The following is a 19,270-nucleotide window of genomic DNA, read 5'->3' on the forward strand; positions in this document are numbered from 1 at the left end:
TCTTCCTAATTCAAACACAGATTAGAAGACGAGAATTCGATTGTTTCCGAAGTCGACCACAACAATCATGCCATCAGGGGTGACGGCTATCCCTGAAGGACGGTCCATCTGACCAAAGCCGCTTCCCTGAGTGCCGAACTTGCATAAGAAGCTCCCGTTTGACTCGAAGATCTGCACTCGGTGGTTCCTGGAATCGGCCACGATGATGCGCCCCTCCTGATCCACCGCCACGCCCTGCGGGCGCAGGAACTGCCCGTTCCCCGTGCCCTCCGAGCCCAGAAAGCGCGCTGACTGGCAGTCTGGATGGATGACCAGCAGGCGATGGTTGTTGAAGTCTGTCACGACCAAGTGGCCCTCGTGATTGAAAGTCACACCTCTGGGGGAATCAAAGTGCTTCCAGAGCGCCCCTTCAAAGCCGTACTTGTTAAGAAACACTCCGTCGGGCCCGAACAGCTGAACGCGATGGTTCCTCGTGTCAGAGACCAGGATCTTGCCCTCTGCGTTGACGGCCACGTCCCATGGGTAATTGAATTGCCCGTTCTTTGTTCCTTTCTCCCCGAACTTCAGGATGAACTGCCCCTCAAACGTGAAGATCTGGATGCGATGATTGTCCTTGTCGGCCACAACGATCCTGCGCGAGACGTCACAGGCCACGCCGGCAGGCCGGTCAAACTGGCCTGGCCGCGAGCCCAGCGTGCCAAACTTGTGATGGAAGGTCCCGCATGGCTTGAACACCTGGATGCGGTTGTTACTGCGGTCAGCAACGATGATGTAGCCTTCTTTGTCTACGCTAACCCCCCAGGGGCGGCAGAGCTTGCCGTCGCTGTCTCCCTCGCTGCCGAAGGAGAGCCCCGGCAGCCCGATGCCGATGTAGCTGCGCCCGGACTTCACCACAACCTTGAAGGGGCTGTTCTCAATGTGCTGGTTGCACATCATCACAGATATCAGGTGTTCTCCCTCCAGCTGTGGGCGGTAACTGACCAGGTAGGTCCCGTTCTGCTGATCACTGACGTCTGCCCCAAAAAGGTTTCCATCCGGGCCCATCACCACGGCGGAGATCATGTCGCCTCCTGACAGGCGAGGCTCACCGTCGTGGTCATACCCTATCACTGTGAAAGAGGCCACTTTGCCCTGCAGTGCACGCTTAAGGCCTTCCCCAGTGGCTTTAGTCAGCGGAGCAAAAGCCCCACTGCTGACAAAACCCATTGATTTAATGGCCATGTACAACGCCTGGTCGGGGGGAGTGAACATGATCCTGTCATCTTCCTGCGGCTGGAGAAGGCCTCTCACGTTCTTCAGCTCCTGCACCTGAGCCAGCATGCGGTCCCGAGCCAGAAGAATGTCCATGGTGCGACCCTCCTCCAGGACCTGCTGAACAGCACTAATTGTGTTGTCCAGCTTATTTAGGTTCTGACGTAACTTTTCAACTTGCAAGTAGAGTGACTTAGCCTTGACTTGACGAATCTTTTCCACCTTGGAGGGGGGAACAGGGAGGAGAGAAAAGCAGGTTTACATCAGGAAAAAGACAACCCAATACACACACTTCATAATGTCACTCTTCGAAACACAGAATCATTTAGGTTGGAAAAGACCTTTAAGATCATCAAGTCTAACCATTAATCTAGCTCTACCATGTCCACCGCGACACCACATCCCTAGTTGTGCCACTGTTGCCAGCACATTGTCATGGAACTGCAGAACAAGCCTCAAAAAAAACATGTAAAGAAACAAATGAGGAAAAGTAACTACTTATCCAAACTCAGGATTTTTTTTTCTCTCCCACCCTCCAGCCAAAATCATACATTCTTACTCTGCAGAGCTGCTACTTCAGAGTACTATTTGAAAAGAAGAGTCACTTGCTTACTAATAACTTGCTTCCTCAAATGCTATTCTGTTTTTTCTCTAGTTGCAAGGTACTTGACAGATCATCCAAAGGGACTCTGCCTTATTGAGATGCCAGGGAGGACAAATGTTACTACAAGCTCTCAAAAAAGAGCAGAGGTTGAGGCTTCTCTAACCAGAACTTTGACCAACTTCAGAAGTTAGGCTGTTACCACACATAGCTGATGCTAGGAGTCAGCATCAGCTAAATAAAGCACATGGGCTCCTGTCATTCCCCTGCCTGCCAGAACTGTTTTCAACTGGCTGGGTAATACTAGATATCTAATCTCCAGGAATTTTTAGGGTCCAATTATTTTAATATTTTCTTGCAAATGCTGGCAGTCATGCTGAGCTAGTGTTTTACAACAGGATGCTTTATAATGTAACTTCAAATGACACAGAAGGCACTGCTGCCAGTCCCTTCATGCCAGGTTGAAGCCCAAGCAAAAATGGTAACTATTTTATGTAAGTGTGTGTTTATCTTTACTCATGAACAACCACTTTAGACCATCTGGCAAAGACACCTGCCTTGTAAAACTAATGAAACATGTAACTGCTTTATTGTTGCAAGAAATACATTTCCTTATGTCTGAATAACCTGCTTGGCTGTAGAACAATACCAGTAATGTATTTTAATGAGGGACAACTCTGCCTGATGACTCCTTACTTCTACACTGATTAAGTAACAGATGTACTAACATGCTATTTAAAGTTACAACATGCAGGTTTTACCAGACTTAAAAAAAAAAAAAGAACTTGGGAGATACTTCCTCCAAATTTCCAAAAGAAATGAGCAATCGTAGGTCTCCACTTAATGCCTGACCCTCAGCTTTGGTGCCCAAAATTATTTACTAACATTCTTCATGTGAGGACTTGATACTCTTCAGCTTTTTCTGCTGTAATTATTTACAACCACCACCTTTTTAAGATGTTTTATAACCTGAAGAGACCTTGCACTTAAGTCCAGACATTCAGACAAAATGCATTTACAAATAACTTAGGGGCAGCGCTTACTTCTCCTGTACTAGGTATGCCTCAAAAACAGAAGGCTGCAAAGCTCCTTGGGGAAATCTAACAGTGGAAAGTGAACTCATCTCCCTTAATCCAAATACCTCAGAAAAAGCAACATTAGAAGTACAGTAACTGTATCAAGTACATTCTTAATCTTACCACTGACACTTCTAGAAGAACTACAGAAAACCAAACTTGTCTTTGGGGGATTACTCTTACTGTAGCTTAAGTAGTTCCCTACAATAAAGTTTTACCAGAGTGGTCATTTTGCTGGCAATAGATATTAAACCAGAAAATTATTGTTCCAGTCACTGTAGATGAGGAGGAGGAAGAGCATAAGTACTTCAGCACGACAGCACTGCTCCTTGGCAGCATATGCCTGGCCAACCATGTGTACAGACCATTCTGCCCAGCTCTGATAGTACAGGCAGCAGCCACAGCAGCAGGTTTCCTGCCATGCTTTATCTGGTGTGACTGCAGATCATAGGAGCATTTCCAATCTGCTCCTGAACTTTTCCCATCTTGACCATGTATTTTTGCCCCCCTATACCAGTACTAGCAACCACATGGTCATAGTCAGTTTGACTCGCTGATCTAAAAGACCTAATCCAACAGCAGACCGAGTCTGTTTGATTCTACAAGCAAGTCTCAAAGGTCCAATCCAAACTAATCTGCATTAAACAAGCAGAGAAGAGAGCCATGACCACCAAGTCACCTCTCTGCAATAAGAAATGCTGCTGCTACTTCCCTTCCTCTACTCAAAACATCACACATGCACTGTGGCTGACTTGAATGCAGGAGCTTGAGATTGTGGAGATACTCTTCCTGGAGAGTATGCCTTTACTTCCAACAGTAGTAACAAAAAATCAGAGGGATACTACCTTGATTGAGAGTAAAGTTTAGGTGTGGGGATAAAGTTAATCTTGCAGAATTCCTCCTAGTCTTTCTAGAGTAAGATACAGCATATAAAGATTTACCTCTTTTTTTTTTAGTGAAAAGTGGATCATACCCTATTCTAAAGCGACATATGAAAGAGGCTTTAGAGACAATTGTTCAACACTGTGTTTCAAGGAGAAACATGAGGCACAGCTGCAGAGCTGGCAAAGGGGAGCACCCACCCTACCTGTGGGGCTAAGCTCATGTGTAGGTACTCTGGTCCCTGCAAAAACCCAACCAGTTCCTCAAATTATGGTAGAATGGTTTGGGTTGGAAGGGGCCTTAAAAAGCTCATCTAGTTCCAACTGCTCTGCATGGGCAGGGACACCTTCCATTAGACCAAGCTGCTCAAAGCCCCGGTCCAACCTGGCCTTGAACACTTCCAGGCAAGGAGACTAAGAGGTACCTTCAGCACAAAACCAACCTGGGCCAGAATCCAGCATCCTGCCACCAACAAAAAAAGTGAGTTCACAGTAAACTGTAGTGTTTCAATTCTGTTTTCCTTGGCAATATACAAAAAACTGGCCACATACTAGTTAAAAAGTGTATTTTCACTTTGAAGAGGCACTTGCCAGCAGTTCAAACCACATATCTAAGGGGCATACCTTCCAGAGCAGCTCACACTCCCGCTCTTCCAAGGCCTTCTTATGTCTAGTAGTCACTGCTTTGACTTCAGACTGTACCACCTTTGCTTTCATCTCAACCTGCTCCGCCACAGCCTGGGCTTGTTCAATGCTCAGCTGGGGAATAAAAAAAAAAAGAGACAACACACTTAGGACTCAACCAAACCAATTAGAAATGCATCAGAAGATCACTGCCTATATTTCACAACGCCTTCAAGTGAAGGCATGAAGTCATAACTCTTGCTTTTTTCACCAAGCCTTCAGCCATTTCATACATCAGGGCTGAAAACTGACTTTTTCTTAACATCTATTACATGGAACGTATGGCTTCACTGTACCATCCACCAACACCACAGGATTAAATTCCCTGTGCAATTCCAGCAAGTAGCTAGTATGAACTCAAACTAGAGATTCATACAAATTCACACTCTTGTTTTCCAACATGTAGAGAAGCTAAAGCTTGTCTTGTCCTTGAATATGGTTCAGACTGTTGTTGTGTGATGCTTCTGTATGCATCTGAGCTGCACAGCAATACCCCTAGCAGAATGGGAAGTGAATAAATTTTAAAAGAAAAAACCAAATATTAGATGATTATAATTAAAAAGCATTCATCTAGTTATTGACACAGTGGATAGAGACCAAATTCCTTCCAATATAATCCTGCAATGCTAGTATTTTTAAAAACATTCTGCAGTAGTATTCTGCAAATACAAAGAATGCATCTGGAAGGAACATGTAAAACATCTAAACCTCTTTTCTCCCCTCAAAAAACTTAAGTTTCCTTCAAAAATCCTTCCCAAACTGCTTAGTTACACAAAATATTACACAAAAAGGCACAAAACCAAACAAGATGAAGAGCAAGCAAATCTGATCACAGCTCAATTGAAAAGGTTCAACCACAGTTATATGAATTTTTTCAACACCTTTGTCATACACAGTGAACCAGCATCAACATGCAGATAAGTTTGTGAACCTGTACGTGGTTCAAAATCATAGTATGTGAAAGTATTTAGCTTAGAAAAGAAGGGGAACTTAGCAATGCAAATAAATACCTGAATGGAGAGCACAGAGAGCAAGAGCCAGGCACTTTCCAGCAGTGTCCCTGACAGCAGCAGAGGCAATAGGCACCAACACAGGAGGCTGCCTCTGTATATCAGGAAAACACTTTTCACTGACAGTCCACAGAGGCTGTGGAGTCTCCATCTTTGAGGGTATTCAAAAGCTGCCCAGACATGGTCCTGGGGAACTGGCTCTAATTGGTCCTGCTTAAGCTTGGGGGTTGAACAAGATGTCCAGAGGCACCCTTCCAATCTCAGCCATCCTGTGATTCTGTGACTGTACCATCAAGCATATTTTTTTCTCTTTTCATAAACTTTGCAATCAATTATTTCTAGAATATTAATACTAAGCAACACACTCAAGCCATCTAACCTGCTACCAACACACTACACATCACTGTAGCAGCTGACAAGCAAAAATATAAGTTGTTTACAGCTAAGAATGTAACTGAAACTCACTTTGATTTTCCACATTACAAACTAAAAGCCATGGAAATAGCCATGAGTTTTTGTTTTTAAATACTCATTTAAATTTTTAATTTATTAAAAAAAATTATTTAAGGCTTTACTGTACATTCAGAGCCTTATGAAAAATATCTTCAGTTTAATTCTGTGTATGAGGATGTACCAATCTAAGAACAAACTGATGCAACAATCTTCAAACTACTCAGTGTGATCCAGCTTTGCCTAGAAAGTCAGGGTGGGCTTTTTTGTTATCTTTTATGGAATTAGTTGCTAGTATTTTGCAAGTCTGATCTAGCAAGTCCAATGGCATCTAGTTTATGCCAACAACAGCAATGCTAAAGCAAAGCCAGAAGCATACTGTTAATTGGACATATCATTCCAGGCAGTTACTTTAAGACATCTAGTTTGAGTTAGATTTATTCTTCCAGTCACATAGGAGTAGAAAACTGAAAGGAAAAGGAACATTAACTTGGTCAGGTTCTTAGTCTCCAGAGACAAGATGAAGACAACCTTGAGAAAGTAAGACAAGGCAGTATTTCTGATCTTGCATCTCAAGAAGTCTCTTGCAAACAGACAGAGAAAAATAGGAGTGCTACTTGACAGCCCCTCTTGCAGGACAGGGCTCAGCAAGAAGAGCATGCCTTCCAGCTGTTCCTCCTCTTCGTGTAACTCTTGGGTCACAGTCACCTTTCATTTTTAACAGGAAATGTCTTCAGATTCATGAACAGCCTCAATATCCCAGTCCCTCTGGAGGAAGACCTGACCTGCCTTCACATGTTCTGGCAGACAAATTTGACTCAACACTTCCCAAGTTGAGAGAAAATGAAAAGCCCATTACAACAATTTGCAAAGCAGACATGAAGTCACAACTGGTCACAGATTCAGGCTTCATAAAAGCCCGTAACTCTTAGTTCTAGCTAGTAGAGTCCACACTAAATTTTGTGCCTTTATCATTTTTACTTTGCCATTCAATTACAGAAGCAGCTTCCAGTGCACAGAAAAGAGACCTGGATTCTTGTCAAATACAGTAAAACAGCCTCCCTCTCTTGTAATGAGAAACAGAAATGTCCTTGGAAATGCTAGGGAAGACATGCTATCCACTCATATTCCAATTCTAGCAAGCATGCCTGTGAGAGCAGGACAATCTTGGTTACTTGTTTGAGCTTTTTTTTGTACAGCAGTGTTCACTGAGACCATGATCCATGTGTATTCTTTTCTCCCACCTTATGGCTAAGAGCCATCTCAAATTCCTTCACAATTCTTCAGTAAAACCACAATCTGCCTTTCAAGAACTCCATCATAGCAGGAGAGGTATAAATTCCTTGTGGATGCTACGACCTTTCATCTGCAGGAGTCAGTTACGGTAGGGCAAACCACTACGCTCAACAGCACAGTGTCCAATGAGTCATGTCATAATCTAGATTTATTTTCACTTGTCCGAGTCCAAGCAGCTCAGATTAGTGAAGGATGCCCAAAACACTAAGGCTCTTATTCTGCAGGATATTGACAAAGTTTTAGTAAAATTCACATGATCTTGCACACTGCCAAAACAGGCTAGAACAGTCTAAGAAGGCTGACCAGCATCAAACACACAGCAGCAGGCAGCAGCATGGCAGGGGGGAACACCAGTAGGCCAGCTATTTATCTGAAGCAAAAGCCAAAAGCTTTCAGTACAACTTATGAGAGCCTTCTTTTACATGGAAATCCCTTGTTCTCTTTGATTACTATACGATATCACAGCTCTGCCATGATAACTCTCTCCAGCTGCTCTGCAGGCATTTCCTGTGCAGAACTTGTCTCAGAGAGGTCAGCTTTTTAGGAAACACACTGAGCAACAGCATTTCTTGCTCTGGTCAGACACCACACAATCTTTTGAACAACAAATCCTTTTGAAGGAAAGCAGCTTTTATGATGCACTCTCTTCATGGCATGCCATACTTATTCCAGTGCTAGTGAAAGAGATGGTCAGCCAGCTCACATGCTTAGGAAACAGAAGAAAATGCCCATGTTTATAGCAAAGAAGCATGTTGGATCATTGAATTTCAACAGGAGAACAGCTATTTTGCTTCCTGCTGCTGGTCAATACAGTATGTTACCTATTTATAGCTGTGCCTATTCACTTGAGACCTCTCAGGGAACCAAAGATGGTCAGTAACATTCCCCATTCTATTGGAGGTGTCACCAGTGCCCTGTGTGGAAAAAATAAACCCAAGGACTTTGCAATCTATCTTGTAAACTTTAGGGCTGAAACTGGTACTTCCAATTCTTCAGAGTAATACTTAATAACAGTGTTTGTGCAGGTGCTATGTTCCAGAGGGCCACAACAAAAGGAAACCTTGCACATTGAGCTTCCAGTGGGGCAGATAAGCATGAAGGAAAGCAATGCAGTAGCTATTGCTACCAGCACATTTCAGAATTTCTTGCTCTTCTCGAGAAACCCACCCAAATAGCAACAAACAACATTCAAAATACACATTTTAGCAGAAGAGGACAACAGCGTGCAGTATCACATGCACTTCAAACATTTCAAATAATTTAATTATTAAATGTACAGGTCCCAATTTTTATTCTCCGGATATTTTCTACAAACAGAAATGGCTACTTTGTTAACACCTTAGGGTAGTTAACACCTCCTACAATTCACACAGCATTTTACATCTCACAGCTTGGCATTGACATGTCCCTATGTAAAGTGCTACAGTACCTAACTACAACACGCAAAACCATACATGCCCTTCCAGGACAAGGCAGCAGACCCAGGCATGCCTAGCCAGTTCCTACATGCTCCAGCCAGTTTTGAGTAAAAGGTGAAGAGCAAAGTTGTATTGGATCCCAAGTGTCCTTTGCAAGCCCCCCTTTAGGTGGGCACCTCACCACTATGAGCTCCTCTTTTAACCACTTAGGAGGGGAAAAATACTAATGAGCTTGTTACACTGGCTCTGACATGGCAACTGCCTCTACAACACAAAGCTATGACAAAAAACAATGGAAAGGGTAAGAAGTAGCCAAGTAATACCATAGAACTTGGCTGCACTTCTGGGTATCTGGGCTGACTGACTACAGGGGTGGCCCAAATCAGGATTTGCCATTTTGTGGACTGGCAGCTTTCAGCCATTTTTAACACTTCCCGTCTTCTGTTGGACATTAGGAGCTGCAGCCTCAACAAACAAAAAGCTTTCTACATCTTTAGTTAAGTATTCCTATAGAATACTTAAATGTAGTGTTCTAGAAATATCACAAGTGATTTTTCATTGGTGCTGCTTTTTTAAATGAAAAATTATGAAGCATACAACACTCCAGGAAAAAAAAAAAAATCACAAAGTACATGCTCTGACAGAAACAAGAAATTCAGAGCTAATTTCTAAGTTTTTCAATGAAGGTGCAAACCTCTGGACAGAAAGTTTAAAGCTGAAAGCAAACTGTTCTCTTCTTCAGAGGAATCGTCCAGCATCAAGAACTGGCTATAAACTCCCTAATGTACTATTGGTGCAGGCATAGCACAAATCACAGTAATTGGACCAATTTGAAGGTTTCAGCCTAGAAAGTGTAAAGCACTAGAAGCAGCCTCACTTGAAAGAAAAATTTTCAGAGTTTTAAAAGAGGCATTTATGGAAGAGCTAGAGGCCAAGTTAACTCATGCCAGAAACTGAAGAACTATCACTTTGGCTTGTAATGAAAGAACAGACTTAGTCTAGAAGTTTTAGGCAGAACAGTAGTAGTTTGGACTGTGACACGTCACAGCCCTCTTCCCTGATAACCATCTGCTCATATATAACACTAAGGAACTCAGGAAAACAACACAAAACAATAACTAGAAGCACAAAGACATTTGGCATCTATCGATTTACATCCTAGACTTAGAGAAGCACAATTGACTCCATTTTGTTTACAAAGCTTCACTTCAGATTCTTAAACCTGCAAGCCTGACTTCAAAGCCACACACAAGGGTGCCTGAGCTAACTTGATGTGACAACCTCAGAACGATCCCTTGCAGCACAGCAGTGCCATCCTTCTCAGGTATCGACCTCCCGGCAGCACAGATCCATATGGCAACCCACAGGGAAGCTTCCACTGAAGGGCAGAGGCTCAAGGCAACAGATCACCTTCCTCCTCTGAGCTGGCCGAGTTCCTTATGGCACCTCCTTCCCCCTTTCCCTAGAGTAAAAGTGCTAATCTGCTTCATACCACCTCCTCCACAAGTTGAGAGAGAAGAGGCATTCATTGCCTTAATGGCTGACCTGCCTTAGCACCAACTCCTAAACTTTTCATGCTGATAAAGAGGGGGTCACTGTGTTACCCGTCTCACTGCATTAAGTTAAATGTTGAAGCCTGCACTGTCAAACATCCCAGCAAAAACAACTACAGGTTCAGCTAGGTAAGAATCTGTTTTCCTAAACCACTGCATTTTAGACAACTGACACAAACAGATCAAGTTGTATTTTACCAAGTTCACCTGGAAATTGACTCTAAATGGGAATAAGCACTCAAGGCTTTACTGTTACGCAAGTGCATTAGATTACACGCACACATACATACATATATACAGTTACACATGTATAGATGTATTTTAAGAACATGACATTTTGAAGAAGTCATTTATCTTTCATCGTAACAGATTTACGTCCAGTTTGTAGCCCAGTCCTTGGAAAAAATTCTGAAAGAAGACAGCTAAGTGTGCACTTTCGTGAGGTAAAACAAGGCAGCAGGGCAAGCTCCCCCATATAGAATAGCAACAGGCCCACCCCTCCCCACCCCATTAATCCAATGTCAGCTTTGACTTCCCTATCATCTGTGAATCAGTTTGAGTCTCCGAATAGGGTAGAAAAGTATCCCAGCAAGCAGGATAGCTTTCCACTGAGACAAGAAATGGGTCCTACGGGCAACAGCATTGGGTGTTTCCACTCCATTCCCTGGTACCATCAACAGTCCTTGTAGCACCACAGTGACCCAGCCAAAAAGTAATCCTATAGAAAGGTAACCCTTTCAGAGGCATCAGCTCACCACTCAGACACACTCACAAGTTCTTGTGTTAGGAACAGGCCTAGAAACCCATGATCCAGGCCAGGACTAGCACAGCACAGCGAAGCAGGAGAAGCTTTCCATTGCTGCAGAACCTAGGAAAAACGCGAGCCTCCCGCTGCTAGGCTTACTGTTTCTGACAGAGGACTGCAACTTCTTTGAAAAGTGAGGTTTGGACTTGTCATGAGTGACAGACTAGATCAGGCTTCCGTGGATCAAGAGACTGAAATGTATCCCAACTCACAGCATATTTTTTTCAGGGTCTGAAAAACAATCTTTTCTCCAAAGCTGCAGGAAGAGTTTAAATAAACATTTCTTCCTAAAAGCCTTCAACTTTGGTTAACCAGATACTCTCCAGCCAGTTGACTCAATGCTTGATTTCCTCTCTCTCCTGCAATGACCTTCAAATTCCACTTCTTCCCCTTTCAGCTACCCCTCCTCAACAGGTCATGTCAGAAAGCTATCATTTTCAGAGCCTATTAAGAATTACCAGTAGAGCAGTATGAACCAGTCCTACTGAGGTGTGTTACTACACAGTACTACTTTTCAAGCCTTAGAGCTCCAGTATATGTTAATGATATTGCAGCTCATACTGACATTTAATTCTATTCTCTATTCCAAAACTTTAAGAAAAGCACTCAAGCCTATTTATTTTATATCAGAGTCTAGTCACTTAAAAGTTTGTTTTAAATGCATGCTGACATGCTTCCTTCTCCCTAGGATAAATATCTAACTTTGCAGCCCTGTTGTTCAAGAGCAACAAAAGCTCTGCTCCATGAAAGCTCTCTCATGCAGCAGGCTCAACCTTTGAGTCAGGCACCTGTCCTGGTTTGAGCCAAGATGAAGCCAATTTTCTTTTTACTGCTTTTTTTTTTCTTCAGTGAACTCTTAAAAGCAGCACACTTGCTGCTTATAAGCAGCAGCGAGTGTTCCAGCCAGGGGACTGATAATGCTGAAATGTTCACAGTTACTGCCAAGACATCAAGGATACTTTGCTCTGTTTGTTGTATTTACTGCTTCAGACACTAAAGAAGCAGAAGGATCATATCTGCAACCCTCCCATAGGGAAGTGTGGACTAGACAGACAGCAAAATTTGCCAGAGATATTCCATATATATATTTATGTGGCTCTCAGTATAAATTCAGGGGTCACAGAAGTCAACTCCTTTCTTATTTTCCTTTTATTCCTTCCATTCATGGCCAGTGTCCAGGGAGGACTCCGTCCATCCATTCCAAGGCCCGAGCATTCCTGACCCTCATAACTCTCCCGTCAGCTCCTGGCTGCTCTGCTGCTCTCTCCTGCAGTGCTCCAGGACATTTCATAAATGCTCACAGCTCCGGAGATGCTGTGGGAGTTGCTGGGGGTGGGGAGAGGTGACAGAAGCTTTGCACATTCCTGCACATATTTGCATATATTTGTACATTTTTTTAAATCCTTAGTATTTAATTAAAGCTGTCTAGTTTAGTTTTCAATCTGGAAAGCCTCATTTTCTCTCTCCTTTCCTTACCTGAGTGGGAAGGAGAGGGGATCGAGAGCATTATTGTCACTTGTTTAATTGTCAATTTTGAGTTAAACCTTGACAGCACCTCTGCTTTTAAGTGCATCACACGCTCTTCTAGTTGTTGCTGTGGCTCAGGTAGCAGTCACCTTCAGTTAGTCTTCCCACTCCTGCATGTGCACACACACATTGCCACCTCCTGAACTTCATCACTCATCTGCTCCCTCTGCCGTTCTTTTTGTACGGCAGCCCAGATTAAAAAGCCCACTAAAGTAATAAAACAACTCAGTTCTTGAAAGGCATGGTTCATTTTACAGAATCTTTACACAAGCTGACCACCTAACACTTCCAAGATAGCCTCTTAACCTGAATGGACTGTAGCTAGACCAGGGCACAAGTGCATAAAGTTCAGTTGAGATGCTTGTTCACATGTGCACAGCCAGTACCACCCACCCTTCCCCATATCATCATAAAGTAGTCAGCCCACTACAACAGCAGGAGCCTTAAACATATAAGCTAGAAGAAAGCAGAGTGGAATGAACCAAGCAAACCCAATAGGAAGCAAGCAGGCACAAAAGCATTTATGCAATAGTAGCAGAGTGGTACTCAGTGATACTCTGCTAGTTCCGACTCCCAGAGACAATCCCTTCTTAGATTATTTGTCCACACCAGTTAGATGATTAAGATGTCAAAAACAGTAATTTAATTACTAGCAGACAGGCCCTTGCCTAGGACAGCCTGGAGAAATTCAGAACACTGCACCAGTGAGGTTCTTCAAATTAGCATAATCCCTTCCTTCTTGCTCATTTTGGAGACATGCAAAATGTTTCAATGTGGATACTGCTGAAGAGCCTTATGATTCAATTTTAAACAAATCTTGGAAGAAGCTACAGTTTGCAGGAAGCTGTCTTAAGAGTTCTGGAACAGCCATCCAGCTGATAAAAAACCTGTTTGCTGTTCTGTTGTTACAAGTTAACATCACAAGCTAAAGGGAGACATCAACAACAGTTGTGTGTTTATACCACTGTACTATTTATTCTTTCTTCCACAGGTGCAAGGACTTTGAGAGAAAAGTTAGCTGCTCTTGTCGCACTGAACATTAGCTTCAAAAGAACGAAAGACACACAAGCCCTACATCTAACTAAGTTGCCCAGAGTACACAGTAATTCTGTAGCACTGCAGCAAAGTAAGACAGAAGAGACTGAGGGAGTGTTCACTGCCAACAGCAATATAAGAAGAGATGTAACAGATTTAATTTAGTAAGAAAATTTAACAAACCCACTCAAACCCTCATCTCTTAGAAACAAGCAGTGATGGGTGGACAACAGATTTGGGGGATTTTTTGCGTTTGTGTTGGTTTTTTAAAATTTATCCTTGTTTGCAATATGCACATGCTAAGAAAGCACATCCAATTCAGAAAGTAAATTTAACTTTCTATACATGCCATTCTACCAACATTTTTTCAAAAAAAATCTTATTCTTTAAATCATGCAGAAGTGTTGAATATCAGAATATCCAGCTCAAATCTAGAGCATTTTAGACTAACAAAACTAGAAGGTAGTAATATGGGGTGTAGCTTCCCACTATGCTTTCCCCATACAAAGTCTCTTAACCCAGACAGAAAGTACTGCTAATATAATGTAATAGTTACTACTAGATGTTATCCAGCAAAAGTAGCTATCTACATCTTTGTAGGTTAACTCCCTATGTAAATTCTTTTTGCATTTTGAAGCACTGTACTACCTTCCTTCCACTCCTTGCCCAGTGTTTATGTTCGCATTACAAAACATAGCTGAGGTAGGATGCAGTAACAGGCAGTTACAGAATATCTGTGTATGCAGTTGAATCCTGGTATGGAGATAGCTCCAGATTCTCTGCACAGGCTGGTCAGAAGTTTCACACTAATCCAACAGCTGATTAGTCTTTTATATTTGGTGGCAACACTAAAGACATAACTAGAATCATAGGTAGTTACAGAGCTAGATACTGTACTGGCATGAAAGACAGCTGAAAGTAAGTCTCAGTTGTAAAAACAAAGCCAGGCTTAGCACTGCTGTACAAGATCAGAACTTCCTTCAAAATGCTTCATGCTCAAGTGTGTTTGTAAAGAGCTTCATATATATTGTGATTTACATGCCAGAATTATGCTGCAAGAATGCAAAATTCACCTAACAGCACTTTGTTTTCAGTTCCACAGCCACTTCTGTCAAAGATCTGAGAACAGAAGGGGTGAGAAGACTGACAGCAGAAGCAGAGAGCTTTATGCCTTGACACCTTGCCCTGTAACAGACAAGCTGTGTGGGGGAAGAAGGAGGGGGAAATAAAGTACTCAAGCTGGGAGTATCTTACTTGAATAGCCTGTCGTCCTTGCTGAGCATCTGCCAGGAGCTGAATGGTAAGAGTCCTGGAATCCTGGAGGGCATCTTGGAGGTAGATAAAGCTGTGACCCACATGTCGTCCCATGGTACATTCCCGACATATGGGGACAGAACAGGTATCACAGTAGAAATGCAGTACCTAGAAGGAAAATAAAAAAGTCTGTATCACTATCTAGTGAAGAATTAATGTGAAAACAGTTCCAGGGTGAAAAGAAAAAATAATCCAACAGCTCAACTACAAAGGAGGTAGTTAGAAGCAGTAGCAATAGGCAAAGACTTCACAATAGTTTCTCCACAGAGGAAGAGCTATCCCTCCCAGTAAGCTCCAAATCATACTCTAACAGTTAGATGGAAGTGTCAGTGTTTTCTTTGCAATACAATACTAGGAAGAGTGTCCACATCAGCTCCCCACAAGAGCGGAAGCCATCTGCCAACACTTGCAGATTGGAGATGTCATCTGTGGCAAGTTTCAGGTAGAGACTTTTCCTGCATATACAAACACCACATTCTGTTAGGTGGGTCATTTAATAACCACTGCACTGGAGAACTGCAGCACCACCACACTCACCTCCCAGTATGCATGTCAAGAACTACCTGCTATTTTTTCTTCTTCAAAATATGTGAATACCTTATGCTTAAGGGTAGTGAAAACACTAGGCAAGACTCCCTCTTAGCAAACAGCAGAGCAAAACACCTTTGCTGTGACATGTTTCCATGCTAGTGATACTAGCCGATACTGATGCTTCAGTTGGAGCAGTACAAAACTGGGACATCAGCATGCCTATCAGAGCATTGGAATGCTGCAGTGAACTGTGGGTAACCACTAACACCTCATTCTACTCACAAGGCACTTAAAAACTTGTATTCAAATAACAAATTCAATTCCTAGGCTGGACAAGATACCAGCCTAGGAATCGGGATCCGTCCATCAGTTCCCATTTTACCCAGTAGAGGGAAGCAGCACATAGAAATAGCGTCTTCTATAGAAGCCTGTTTTCTTAACAGGCAGGCAGAAATCAGCTGTTTTGTTTTCAAAGATGCAAGTGAAGGAGTAGACTAACAGAAAAAAGTTCTATATTCAAGGTCTTGCTCTAGATCCACTATTTTTGTGAAGAGTGTAATGTTAGAAAATTCTAGATTACTATGGAAGTCAAAAATCCACTGTACAATAGCAAACAAGGTTCTATACTACAAGCAATTTTCCCATCACCAGCTATTTGAAATTTACCTCAGAAATGAGCAAGAGCAGAAGAAAGATCAGACAAGTGTTTGATATGCCCATCTTCTCACAGCTGTCACCCAGCCACTCCCAATTCCAGCTAACAGTCTGTGGTATGGTTCATAACATCCCCCTTTCCCTTCTTCCTCTAAAGAAGGGGGGAGGACAGGACAGGTGATTCCCTCAGATTGCCTGTGCTGAAGTGACATTTTAAGCTCCTATAAGCACAACAGCTGAAGTTTTACATGGATTAATTTCTCAAAGGGGTATGTGTGTTTGCGCACACATGTCAGATTTTACTAAAAACCTCAGTGTTTGGTTTTCGTGTGGGTTTTGTTGGGGACATTTTAAGTTGATTTTTGCTGTAGGGAAACTGGAACAGACTTATGTTTTGCTTCTGATCAAATACCAGACCCTGAAGCAGTATCTCCGATCCTCCAACTTTTGTATAGATGTAAAAAGCTGCCATGGCTCTGAAACACGTCATTCAAACGTATCATCTTCCTCAACTAGAGGGTTCCTTGTCTTTATGCGGTGGTTGTCTAAATCTGTATACAGTGTTCACTTGCTCTTGCAGTTCTGTAATTTTGCTGTTGAGATTACAGGGAATGTTTATTACATGTTGCTGAATGACTCCACTTAACTGAGAAGTTGAGAGAGAAAGAAAACCAAGACAGGGTATCAAGTTAAGTCATATGAATCTGATATACTTTAAGAACATACAGCAGGGATTTGGGGCCTCAATCAAAAGGAGCAGCTGAAAGGAAAATGGTGACCATATGAACACAAGTCCAGAAGCAAGTTCAATCTGTTATTAGTCCTCCAAAATAGTGAACACCAGAAGCGAAAGCTTGGTAAAATGCCACATATTAGTCCTGTTATGCAGGCAATCCTGCTGCAAGGTTAATCCAGCAGTAGAGAATATTCTAGCCATTCAAACCAAAGAAACTCAATTTAAGCAGTTCAGTTGCGTTCAGTCACCCACCAAAATGTGGTGGAAAACATCACTCCAGAATTTAGAATTAATAGAGACAAGAGGCATAATCTCACTTCAGAAATATGCACAGGATATGGCAGGAGATGTCTTCTGGGTAAACACAACAAAGCCATTGATAAAACCTTTTGTTTCTTAGTAAACAAAATTGTGAAAGCAACCTAGATTTAAAATCTGATAGTTAACAGGCTTGGCTGAAGTGGAGGATGTAGACAATGATGGAATAATCTCAATCATTACACTGTTATTTAATAAAACAGTGACATTAAAACACACACAGGAGAAAGCACAAATGCATAATCCCAACTTCTCTCAGTGTGAAAGAGAGCTAGTGATCAGAAGTTAACTAGAGAGTCAGCCAGCTTAAAGATGAACTAGGAACCCTCCAGAAACTCCTTTGTGGACACAAGGACTACAGCAGAAACCCCAACTTGGCAGAGGTACAAGAACAGGAATTCTCATCCCATGGTCAACCTGACATGCTCACTAGCAGGAGCACCCAACAGGCTGAACATCAGGTCCACCAAGCAGCATGACTGCACTCCCAGGTAATTAAATAGGAAAGTACCCAGGGTGGGTGCAACAACCAGGGGGGCTGTCTGTGCCAGCCAGGCTCAGGGAGCTTGGAGCAGAGCATACAGCTTGCCTGTGCTTGCAACCACAACCAGGCATTTATTGTTCCACTCAGGCCTGCTCTCATCCCAGTCCCCAGGTCACGGTCACAAAGGTCACGTACTGCTAGATTAAGTTTCTGTGCCTGTTTCTAACTAGAAGGGGGAGAAAATAAGCAAAAAAACCCCATAACATCTCCAAAACAAGCAATCCCCTGCAGAAATCTCATACCAACAACTGAAACAGGACAATAGGAGAGTGTTTTCTTAATTCAGATTTGATGCACTTGTAGCCTACCTAAAAGCTTGTCAGAGCCTCCCCCTTCCAGTCTCAGCAATGTGAAAAAGCCACCCAAACTTCAGTTGCACTGAAATATATATATATGTAGCAACATACTGCTCCTTCTACACCCATTATATGGCAAATAACAAGACTGGTCTTGAAATATGGATAGGCAGAAGTAGTGGGAAGAAAGGGATATTAAATCTTCTATAATCGAGATCAGCTTCTGATGCTTAGCCTAAAAAACCCACAAAAAAACAAACAAACAAAAAACACACTACCAAAACAAAGTACTTAAGAGGGTAGTCCTAAAACTTGCCTGTTCCCACCTTATATGAAGAGGCAGAGATTATACAGTCAAAAGATCCATCAAGCTGTAAATTAAGCATTGTTCTGTTAATTTTACTGCTTCACCAAATGTATGAAGAAGTTTTGTAAGCTAAAACTTTCAAACATGCTGCTTTCCAAATCACACATTTTTGAAAGGCAGCAAGAAATAAAGAAGAAATGGATTTCTCCTTTCAAATAAATTCAGAACTGTATAAATTCCATGTGATGAACTGTTTCTTTCTGTAATTATTTAGTAATTGAGTAAAATTACAACTGTTTGACTAAAACTACAATTGTTTCAAGATAAAAACCACTGCCTTTCCATCACCCTTTTTGGTAACTATCTAGAAAAGGTAAAAAGATTGGTAAGCCAGTTTAGGTTTTGTTTAAAAAAAAACCTTCTTCACTACACTAATTAGTACTTTAGAATTTCCACAAAAATTAAACAAAGTCAGAAACAAGAGAGGAATAGTTTCAGAGATAGTTAGAAGTGATTTATTTTAAAATAAATCAGCTATGGGTTGATTATTTCCCAAACAGGAAATATTTCCTGAATTGGTGGCACACAATTTTAGACACAAAACAATAAAGGGAGCCTACTTCAATTTAAACAGAATCAGTGAACCATATTACAGGGCTATTCATCTTTTACAGCCACAGCAGCCCAAGAAATACAACAGCAAGGCCATAAATGTGATTGCTTCAGGAAAGGCTGTACAGTGCACCGTAAAAACATTTTACAACAGCAGGAATTCCTGGGTGTCGCTCTCCCCATTTTTTGGTCCATCTGCTTTCAAAGGGGGCAGGGGGATGGGAGGAGATGTTGTTAAACGTCCCCTGGGACTGCACAGCAATCAATCATCATCTGATGAATGGCCACTAAAGTTAAACCCTGACCCCACTCCACAATTCCCACACCAGCGCTCCTCTCCTTACTGCTGACCAGCTTCCAGCATGCACCCC

General features: G+C 42.3%; 1 protein-coding gene across 1 annotated transcript in view; it reads right to left on the reverse strand.

Moving 5' to 3' along the window:
* Nucleotides 1-21: 21 nt before the first annotated feature.
* Nucleotides 22-19,270, reverse strand: part of TRIM71 (tripartite motif containing 71) — a 55,590-nt gene continuing 36,341 nt past the window's right edge. The window contains exons 2-4 of the mRNA XM_051611308.1: nt 14,842-15,009; nt 4,434-4,568; nt 22-1,473 (exon numbers count right to left, since the gene is read on the reverse strand). Of these exons, the coding sequence (XP_051467268.1) occupies nt 22-1,473; nt 4,434-4,568; nt 14,842-15,009 (1,755 nt within the window). The remainder of the gene's footprint in view (nt 1,474-4,433; nt 4,569-14,841; nt 15,010-19,270) is intronic.

Source organism: Apus apus, chromosome 2 (assembly GCF_020740795.1).
Source record: "Apus apus isolate bApuApu2 chromosome 2, bApuApu2.pri.cur, whole genome shotgun sequence".
Classification (NCBI taxonomy): domain Eukaryota; kingdom Metazoa; phylum Chordata; class Aves; order Apodiformes; family Apodidae; genus Apus; species Apus apus.